Below are 10,999 nucleotides of genomic sequence, written 5' to 3' on the forward strand. Positions count from 1 at the left end.
TCTTAACACAGTATTGTGGGCATGGTGGCAAAAACTCCCCTGATAATTCTAATGCATAGCCAGGTTTAAGTTCCTTGGACAAGATCCTTAAAGTCTCTTCCAGTTCTAAAGCCCTAAGATTCTTATATCCCCATCTTGGCCCCCTTGCCAGGCACTTTTATCCACAAAGTAAATGGTCTCTTTTACCTTTTTTGGTCAAGCACAAGATCAAAGATATTAAGAAAAGCCAGAGTCCTATCCTAGCACTCAGATAAAGGATACTGATGAAACTCAAGAATTGTCCAAGCCCCAGTATGATAGAACAAAGGTCAAGGAAAAGACATTGAATCACAATCAAATTTGACATGTAACCTGTCCTGTCGGCCTGAAGGAACCAGCAAATCTAAAGATTTTCTGTTGTTGGTCTTCTTTGCTACGCATTCATTCATTCACTCATTCACCAAATATTTATTGAGAGTCTGCTATGTACCAGGCATTGCCTAGTAGCGGGGGCAGCAAAATGAATATGACAACAAGGTCCCTACCTTCCGGGAGTTTAAATTCTACAAGAAAAGGAAAGCCATTATGAAGATAAACATAGATAATTGCTAATTTGTAAGAGCTATGAAAGAAATGGATGATGGGACAGACAGAAACTGGAGAAAGTACACTTTCAGATAAAGTGGTCAAAGAAAGAGGTGATATTTGTATAAAGATCCAAAGGTTGCCAATGATCCAGCCACATGAAGAGCTGAGGGAATCAAGTTCAAGACCAGGGAATGAACATTTAGGGTTAAGGGAATGACAGGTGAACCTTCATGTTACCCCAGAAATTACCATCACTGATAAGCCTGAGGGAACATTAAGGAATGAACCGATAGCCCTAATGGAGCCTCCTAAGCTCAACACAGCCAGACACCTGTTGTGGATGCATATCACCTGTTGCTCAAATGGGTCAAAGATGTGTAGGGTGGTAGGATCCCTATGCAGCCACTGAACATCTTGTGGGGGGAATCTAGGTAATTATGAATGAGAGGTATTTCTCCTGTAGCTCTGACGTTCAGTATTTGGTATAGCTCATTTGGCTGAGAAACAAAACCATAACAAAAATTGTGTGTTACCTCTCCTAGGTTTTGGCATATCAGAAACAGTGGCTGATGAACCGGAACGGTAAAAGGCTTTGAGATCTTTCCAGGACAGAGAAGGGTAAAAGGAAGATAATGCTATGAGAAAGCCCTAAATTTTGGTGACAGAGTAGTAGGTGCTGAGAGCAAACTGTACCTTGAATTTGAGGTACAAATGGGGAGGAGGGTCCTGCAAATTCCACAGCCGCAATGTCAGGAATCAAATAGAACTCTCCAACCATCTTTTTTAAATCCTTTGATGTTATGTCAAGTAGCATTCAGTATTTTATTTCTATCATCTTTTATTTTTTATTACAAAGTAATAACATTCTTTTTTAAGATTTTATTTATTTATTTGAGAGAGAGAAAGAGGGGGGAGCAGAGGGAGAGGGGGATGCAGAGTCCCCGCTGAGCAGGGAGCTCAATGCAGGACTCAGTCCCAGGACCCTGGGATCATGACCTGAGCTGAAGGCAGATGCTTAACAAACTGAGCCAACCAGGCGCCCCAAAGTAATAACATTCTTGAAAAGGAAATTCAAATACAGAAGTACATGAAGAAGTACATGTCTCTACCTCACTCCCCATCCTCAATTCCACTCCTAAGAAGTATTCATTATTAAAATTTTAATGTGTATCCTTCCACTCTTTTTTCTTTGCATATGTAAGCATATTTACATTTGAGGGAGTTTTGGTATTTGTTCACAAATGGAACTATAGTGTTTATATTTTTTTGTTTGCTTTATTATTATATTTCTTTATTTTATACCAGTACTGGAATGATATACCCCTTCCAACAAGCACACTTTCCCAGGTATAGAACTCAGTTATTGCCTGAACAGAAAAAAAAATGACAGTATCCTCTGTTCTCATGTGCCTGTGGTTCTGGATGAGCCTCACTCAAATTGCAAAGAAGGAGTTCTGAGCTTTTTAGGGGCCAGAGACCCCCTTATAGATCCAGAGAAAGCTATGGACCTTCTCCCCAGAAAAAAAAAATGCATATTTGGGCAAAGGTTTGCAGACAATTTCAAGGTTAAGATTCCCTCCTGCTTTAATTTCCTTTTCTTCCCAAGTATATGTTTTGTTCCAAAAGATTGATCAGGGGAGAGTCTGCGTCCAACACCACTGGCCTGTATGAGATGCTCCTCCATGTAAGGCCTCTACCAAACACTACTTTGCTTCTGGCCACTTTTTTCCTCCACAGGGATGAGCTTCACCCAGACCCCCATGTACCTGGCAATTGGTGCTTGGCAAGATTGGTAGAAGCCACTATTACAACCAACAGAGCCCAGTCACCTTCCCAGCAATGCCAACTTGCTGGCTTCCCAGACACCCTGGCTCCCCTCACTGATGCCACGAGCAAAACCCAAGGCAGGCTGTCAGGGCTGCACCTCATTTATACCTAGTATGGTCAGCAACTAATGTTGTTTACTCTTTTCAAGAAGACTCTGCTGCCTTCACCTCTTCCTCAGCTCTTATCTCTCACTATACCTCTGTCCCAATAGGTGTTAGCCCTTCCTCATCACTGGGAAATTATAATCCTTTCTTTTGCTTTGGGGACCAAGGCCTTGACCCTAAAGGATTAAGATGTCAGGCTATCCCCAGTGCCATAGCTAAGGGGATAGCTGCAGTGCACAGCAAGTGTGCACTCAATACTGATACACTGCGTACTCATTTTATCAAACTCAGAGATGATCTGGATACTGTTGTCTCCCACATTCCCTCAATTGGAGCCATTATGCATTAGTACCCATGTGCTCGCACAACACACATACACGCACATGTGCACACACATCAGCAAGACTCCTGAGACACACAGCCAATTGCATTTAGCCATGACTTCCCATGCCTTCTTTTCCAGGGTTTAATCAGATTCAGTCACATTCATGCATTTTCAAATCTGCTAACTCTTAAGGATATACAAGTGGCCTTAACAAAATCTTTGTACAACTGTTTAACCTGCTCCAAAGTCCAGGAAGCAAGAATCAGAAATCACTGATTCATAGGATTTTAGAAAGGTCTTAAGAAAGGTTTTAAGATTCTTTCATTCATTAAACAAATCTTTATTAAGTTTCAACTCTGTGCCTCATAATGTGTACTAAGTCATGTAGTCCTATCCTCTCTTTTTACAGAAGAGAAAGCAGAGGCCCAGATGGACCCAAGGTCATACAGCCACTTAAATAGCAGGTACATCCAGGGGAGTTAGGTCACCTATCCACCATGCTGAACAGAAACTCATCTTAAATCCTAAGCAGTAACTTAAACCAGATGATGAGTTTAAGAGAAGGAACTGCCTCCAGTGATACCACAGATCAAAGAACAGTCTTCACCATGACAGAATGGAAGGACAAATTACTCTTGAGAAACACAATTGCACAGGTAGTCATTGCTGTCAGCGTTATTATCCTGTATTAATAGCAGGAAGTGTGTGTCCCATGTTGAGTAGTAACAGCAATGAGGGTTTGTACGGGTCCATAATCCTTTACCTGAAATTGCAAAATCCCAAAAATTTGAAAACTGTCAGTATTTTTTTTCCTTTGGCAGCAAAATCTGACCTTACCTGAAGTCTCTTGGCAACAAAACCTATCCTCAGTTGATGCAAAACAATCCATAGTCTTTGTTTATCCTGTTTATTATGAATATCCCTACCTTTTTGCTGCAGAAGTATCAAAATTTTTATTATGGGTGCTCCCAGACCCCTTGTATGTGGTTTAATATAGTATATAGATGATATTAGTTTTCTAAAATCCACACAATTCTGAATTCTAAAAAAAAAAAAAAAAAAAAAAAATCTGACCCTGAGGATGATAATACAACTAGGCATTATAGGCCTGTATTACATTTAGGACATACATATCCCTCTCCAGATTTGGTGCAAGGAATGCTCATTCTTTGCCCTCTCCCAACACACAAATAAGATTAATTCCACTGAGATTTCACCCTTCTCAGACTCAGTTTAGTTATATAGTTCCACTAAATTACTTAGGTTCTAAGAAATTGTATTTTATTAATTGTAGTTTATTAGGCTGGAAGGAGTAGGCTAGAAATTGTCAGGCTGCTGTAAGGGGAGCCCAGGAGTGGGCAAGACCAGCATGAGCAGATTGTTTTTATTCTCCTCTCACCCACGGTGCTTTATGGCAGGGCAAAGAGAACTTTGGAAAAGCAGCCTGTTTTTTCCCAGACTGGAGAGAACAATGCGCAGAGCAGGGAAGGAGTGGGGATCCCACACTCAGAGAAGGTGAAGATGTTACTGAAGCTTTTTGCCCTAATTAAGCCAAACGGAGGATGCATGGGAAGAAATCCACTCTAGGATCTGTCTGCTTCGTCAAAATCCAGCTAGCAATAAGTCAGTAAATGCAGTTAGCCTATGTCAACAGGTCCATCCTTCTCACACAAACCATACCTGCATCATTCCCTCTGGGCATGGGAATACAGCATATGCAACAACATATACACTTGTCTGAAGACGCCATTTATCACTGCATCTTTCTCAGAGAGTCTTAAGAGTTTTATCCTCTGCACCTTACTAAAACCTCTGCCACTGTAAGGCACTACTGGGGACCATTCAACAATTCTGCCCAGGCCTAGGGTCTTCTGGGACCACTGACTTTAAAAAAAAAACAAACCATCACCCCACCCTCTGGATGACAGAGACCAACTGCAATGCATTCCTTTTCTCTTTGCTTCAATCTCCCTCCTTTCCTTGTCTCTCTTCCTCTCCCTACCTCTCCTTTTCTCTCTTCTTCCTTCATCAGCTCCCCTTTCCCGTCCTAAGCCTTGGTGGTCCTCCAGCTCCACTGGGACACTTATAAAACGCGGTCAGAGCACCAGCCCAAAGAAACACAAGGAAAGCAAGAGGGCACATCCTCTTGCCAGGACCCCTGGCCCACCAGCCTGACTGCCTTCTCTGTCCCACTCAGGCCTCCAAGAATGAATATCCTCCGCCTACTCCTGGCCACACTGCTGGTCTCCCTGTGCTTCCTCACTGCCTACAGCCACCTGGCACCTGAGGAAAAGCCCAGGGATGACATGAGCCTAAGGAGCAACTCCTCCGTGAACCTGTTGGATTTCTCCTCTGTCTCTATTGTAGGTAAGTAGCCTGTCTTGGTGCCTAGTCTCTGGACTCTGGCCCATGAGAGGGGGCTACAGGACGTCAAACATGCTCCCCAGGATTCATTGACATACATCAGAGTTCCTTTGTGCTTATTCTTCAAAGTAATGCTAGAGGAATAAAGTATTCCTTGACTCATGGTTTTAAAAAGCCCTGCATACCACTAATCTAATATGCAGCTTCGCATGTTAGAGGCTCTGAGAGAAACCCTGAAGTTAAGACACTTTGTGAATTTGGTTTAATTTAGCATTTCTGAAACTTACTGAATCACAGAACTCTAACAAAAATGTTAGAGAATGCTGCGGAATCTAACCGAGTGTGGGATTAACTAGTCCTTTCAGGGTTGAGAATTGAGAATGACCCTCAGGGGAAAATATCAGGGGCATTACAGCCTGGTATCAAACATCTTCTAGTTCAACTTCTTCTGATAAAAATAATAGTAACAGATATACTCCTTGTGTGCTAGGCACTGTAAAGTGAGTACTATTTTTTATTCCTACTTCACAGTTGAGGAAATTGAGGCTTAGCAAAGTTAAGTGACTAACATGAGATCACACAGTTCTTAATTGGTAGAGCCAGAATTCAAACCCAGGTGTTTAATTCCAGAACCCAAGTTCTAAACTAATGTCCCTCACTGCCTTGCCTCTCACTACGAAAAGAGAATATTCTAGATGTATCAGGAAAGTAAGTATCACCTTTGATCACCTTTGATGTGCTGGACTTCTCACTTTATAAACATATCTTTTTTATCCTCAAGACAACCCTGCAAGGTGGATAATACAGTACCCTATTTACAAATGAGAAAACTGGATCTTAAGAAGATTAAGTAGGTTGCCTAAGGAGACACAGTTGTTAAATGGCAGAGTCAGGATTCAAATCAGGTGTGCCTGGCTCCATAGCTCTGACAAATGAAAATTAGGAATACAGGAAACACAGGTCCATCCATGTACATGACACTGAATCCATTTTTCAGGGCCTTCTTGGATTTCCTCTTTGCCTTCCCTCAGAGGACACTTTTCTTTCAGTCCCTGGCTCCAGGTTAGCAGCCAGGCTAACAAGAACCTGTTGGCCTAAGTCCCAAGTTGTGATTTATCCAGCCAATCCTTCTTCTCCCCCACCCTGAGACTTCCTGGAGCCCCCTCCGATTCCTCCCACTTTACTGCAGTTCATGGCCTCCAGAAACATCTGGCTTTGCTCCCTCTGTCTCTCTTTGAAGCGCTGAACAAGAAACCCAAAAAGATCAGAAAAGAGGCGGAAAAGAAGAGATCTTCCAAGGTAGGACTGGGAGTTCTCATTGTGGGGGTGGGACTGGACTTAAAAGAGAATTCTAGCTGGGAACTAAATGAAAGATTTTCCAGCCTTACATGAACAAAAGAAGCTGAAAGCTGTCTAAAGGCTTCCTGGCCTCAAACCCTGAATCAGACTCCCACAGAAGCCCAGAGAGCTAAGGTTCACTAAGCAAAATAGCTTACTTGCTAAAAAGCATCTTATATGAGCTAGCCCTCTTACTGAAATATCACCATCACTCATTCTTTTGAATGAATGCACTGTTTCCTAAAGCTCAGTTATTTCGGAACCACTTCCCACAATTTTTTTTTTTGAAAGCTTTCATTTTTAAGTAATCTCTACACCCAGCGTGGGGCCTGAACTCACAACCCCGAGATTAAGAGTCACGTGCTCCACTGACTGAGCCGGCCAGGCACCCCCCCACAATTTTTGCCATAACCGAGTTTCACTTATTTACTTAATATATTTGTTTAAAATTAAAACCTAAGGGACCTGGGTGGCTCAGTCAGTAAAAAAAAATAAATTAAAACTTAAGGGGCACCTGGGTGGCTCAGTCAGTTAAGTGTCTGCTTTCAGCTCAGGTCATGATTCCAGAGTCCTGGGATGGAGCCCCACAGTGGGCTCCCTGCTCAGTTGGGGAGTCTTCTTCTTCCTCTCCCTCCCCCCACTTGTGCTCTCTCTCTCACTCTCTCAAATAAATAAATAAAATCTTTTAAAAAATTAAATTAAATTAAAACTTACAAAATATGTAAGTATGATAGAAAGTCAATATCACTTGCCGTAAATATAAGGTAACCATAAAAATAAGTATAAAGAAAATAAAACATTATTAGTGGATTTTAGCTGGATGGGGTTGCCTGCCAAATGCTCTCAAGCTGAGGCTTGTTCTCTGTATTAAAAGTCAGATTAGAAAGTGTTGGGAAAGGGCGCCTGGGTGGCTCAGTCAGTTAAGCTTAAGCGTCTGCCTTCTGCTCAGGTCCTGATCCTGGTCCTGATCCCAGAGTCCCCATGTCCTGGGGCTTGCTCCCTGTTCAGTGGGGAGCCTGCTTCTCCCTCTCCCTCTGCCACTTCCCCTACTTGTGCTCTCTCCCTCTCTGTCAAATAAATTAATAAAATCTTAAGAAAGAAAGAAGGAAGGGAGGGAGGGAGGGAGGAAAGAAGGAAGGAAGGAAAGGAAAAGAAAGGAAGGGAAGGAAGGGAGGAAAGAAAGAAAGAAAATAGGAAAGTGTTGGGAAAGCATTAATGATATATTGGCACCAAACGGAGCCTTTAAAGTTGAAAGAGATTGAAAAAAGAATCCTTTCTCACTATGTGATTTAATGTCATTTAATACTCGTGTACCACCTAAAATCATACTACCATGGCACAGGTTCCCACACTGTGGGAAATACTGGATTAAGGCGTTGTTGAAATGCACACATTATTCCTGTCTTAGACCTGGCACTGTGTGATTTTGAGAAAGTCCCTGCTCCTCTCTAGACCTTCTGTAAACAAGCAGATCAGATGATTGACATAAGAATACATAGTTGACAAATATATTTGTATGCTAGGTATGGGGATTATAGAAGTGAACAAGAGAGATATATCCCCACTATCATGGAGTTTACATTCTTGTGGGGAAAATAGACAAAGAGCAAGTAAGCCAATAAATAGGTAAAATAAATTCAGATAATAATAAACACTGTAAAAGAATTAAAGCATGGTAATGAAAGTGAAGAGTGGTCTCAGAAGCCCTCCCTGAGGAAGCAGCACTTACATATTGAAAACTTCAGTAATCTCAAGCAGCAACTCCCAATAGAAATACAATGTGAAGAGCACCTGGATGGCTCAGCGGGTTAAAGTGTCTACCTTGGGCTCAGGTCATGATCCCAGGGTCCTGGGATGGAGCCCCACACCGGGCTTCCTGCTCAGTGGGGACCTTGCTTCTCTATCTCCCTCTGCTGCTCCCCCTGATTGTGCTCTCTTTCTCTCATGTAAATAAATAAAATCTTTTAAAAAAATTAAAAAATACAATGTGAGCCACATATATAAATTTAAATTTCCTAGTAGCCACATTAAAAAAAGTAAAAAGTACGTGTAGTTAACTTTAGTAATATTTCATTTAACCCAATATATCCAAAATATTATCATTTTGATATGTAACCAATATAAAAAGTGATATATTTTATTTTGTGTGTGTGCTAAGTCTGAAACCTGGTGGTGCATCTTTACACTCACAGTACGTCTCAATTCCGATGCTAATTTTTAATAAAGTCAACTGTAGTGCTAACAAAAAATTGTTTAAAGAAAAAATTTTACACTGCTATTTTAAAATGTAAATTAAAATTAAATAAAATTTGAAGATTCAGTTCTTCAGTTGCACTAGACACATTTCAAGTACTCAGTAGCCTCATATGGCTGATGGCTACGTGGATTGAACAGCACAGCAAAGAATGGTTTCAGGAAAGTGGGCAGCCAGTTCAAAAGCCGTGCAGCAGGAACTCATTTTCTGCGTTTGGTGCACGGAAAGAAGGCAGTGTGGGAACAACAGCTCAGCTCATAGAGGTGGGCGGGGCCAAACCTGAGGGCCTCAAGAGCCAAAGTGAAGTTTATGGTTTATTCTAAGTTCAAAGAAAACCCACTGGGGGCTTTAAGCCAGAGTGGTTGCCATCACAGGTCTTCGGAGAGGTCCGTTTGGTGCAACGGAGGATGGACTGTACGTGGGCCAGAGCAGCAGACCAAAGATAGTGGCTTGGCCTAGGGTAGCGAGGTGGTGAAGAAGTGGGTGGATCCGGATTTAATGTGAAGGCAGGACTGACAGGAGATTGGGGAATACACTGGAAGGGGGAAGACGCAGAGGTGGTGAAAACTCTAGAACTGAGTGGGATCCCCTAGGGAGAAAAGTGGGCCAAGTCCATCCAGGTAAGTAAATGTTAATGGGTTTGGACGCAGAGGGTGGATGACTGGGGGAGGCAGGGACCCCTGGGGCCACTTGTGGACACCAGGGGACAGTGGTGCAGCGGGTGGGGATGTCTGGTCTGGGGCCTCCACTGCCCAAGGAGTTCCCAGGCAGACGTGAGGACGGGTGGGGTGGGCGTGGCCGGCTTGGGCAGCCCCGGCGTTTCCCCGCAGAAAGAGGCTTCCATGAAGAAAGTGGCTCGGCCCCGGCCCCCGCCGCCCACCCCCTGCGTGGCCACTCGTGACAGCTGCAAGGCGCCGGCGCCGGCCTGCTGCGACCCCTGCGCCTCCTGCCACTGCCGCTTCTTCCGCAGCGTCTGCTCCTGCCGCGTGCTCAACCCCTTCTGCTGAGCGCGCCCAGCCGCCCGCAGAGGGCGGGTCATTTCTAATAGGTGTGGCTTCCCGGGTACCCTGGCGCGCGCGTAGTTACTCAGGTTGGGGCGGAGCTTTCAGGAGGCGGGACTTCAAGAAGACCTGGCTTTGGCAGGGCTAAAACCCAAACATATGGAGGCTAATCCAAGGTGTGTGGCTATTTCTTTAAAGGACCCCAAAGAGCCTTTCCCTTCCTCCTGGCTCCTTCACAGCCGAAAACCCGTGGACTGCGCATGCTCTGTCTCCTGGGCCTGGGAAACCCGCTTTCCCCGGCCCTAGGATTGCACTCTCCTTAAGCGCTTCTCTGCTGGAGCCAGATGTTCCTCCCTACTTTTAAAACTGGGAACACACAAGGGGCGCCTGGGTGGCTCAGTTGGTTGGGCGACTGCCTTCGGCTCAGGTCATGATCATGGAGTCTCGGGATTGAGTCCCACATCGGGCTCCCTGCTCGGCGGGGAGTCTGCTTCTCCCTCTGACCCTCCCCGCTCTCATGTGCTCTCTCTCTCATTCTCTCTCTCTAATAAATAAATAAATAAAATCTTTAAAAAAATAAAAAATAAATTAAAAAAATAAAACTGGGAACACACGAAGCTGCCTGTCAGGAGCTCGCTATGAAGGCTCCCACATGAGCTGTCTTTCCACAATGTCAGCTTTTTCAGTCATAGAGCAAGGTTAACAATTATAAAGCAGGTTTGGTATTCTAAACGCAGTAACATTTCACCACGTGTTTAACTTGGCTTCTTAAAGGTCACGCAAAGCAGAAGCCACACAACAAACAATATAGAACAGAGGACAGGAAGTTAACAAGCCAAAGGTGAAAATCTGTGAGCCAGCAGTTGAGATAAGGCCTCACTCCGGTCTGGGTCAGCTCTTGGCACTTACTGCTTATTATGTTCAAGCATAACATCACAAGAAGGATCTCTGTTCTGTTTGGACATCAGGCAGCCTTCAGCAGCAGCTGCGTTTTTGAAGTGACCAGACATAGGTCAGTGTCTGAGGAATCTGACAGTTTGCTGCAAATATCCTCTTTTTTAAAGGGATTTAATCAGTCTTGAGCCTTTGCAGACCTCCTCTGTTTCCATTGGTTATCACTTCTGAATGTGTCAAAAGCTGGTGCTGGTCTCAGTGATATCTGGTCTTAGCTGCAATGCCCTTAGCTGCTTGCATCACTGCTTGACACGGGCCCCTGCTT

General features: G+C 43.8%; 1 protein-coding gene across 2 annotated transcripts in view; it reads left to right on the forward strand.

The window, feature by feature from the left end:
* ASIP (agouti signaling protein) overlaps positions 1–10,728 on the forward strand; it is a 56,582-nt gene extending 45,854 nt beyond the window's left edge. For both annotated transcript variants that reach the window (XM_078057102.1, XM_036079517.2), the window contains 3 exons: positions 5,021–5,190; positions 6,428–6,486; positions 9,610–10,728. In XM_078057102.1, the coding sequence (XP_077913228.1) occupies positions 5,031–5,190; positions 6,428–6,486; positions 9,610–9,786 (396 nt within the window). In that variant the 5' untranslated portion in view covers positions 5,021–5,030 and the 3' untranslated portion in view covers positions 9,787–10,728. The remainder of the gene's footprint in view (positions 1–5,020; positions 5,191–6,427; positions 6,487–9,609) is intronic.
* The last annotated feature ends 271 nt before the right edge of the window (positions 10,729–10,999 follow it).

The sequence above is a fragment of the Halichoerus grypus genome, chromosome 10 (genome assembly GCF_964656455.1).
Source record: "Halichoerus grypus chromosome 10, mHalGry1.hap1.1, whole genome shotgun sequence".
Taxonomy (NCBI): domain Eukaryota; kingdom Metazoa; phylum Chordata; class Mammalia; order Carnivora; family Phocidae; genus Halichoerus; species Halichoerus grypus.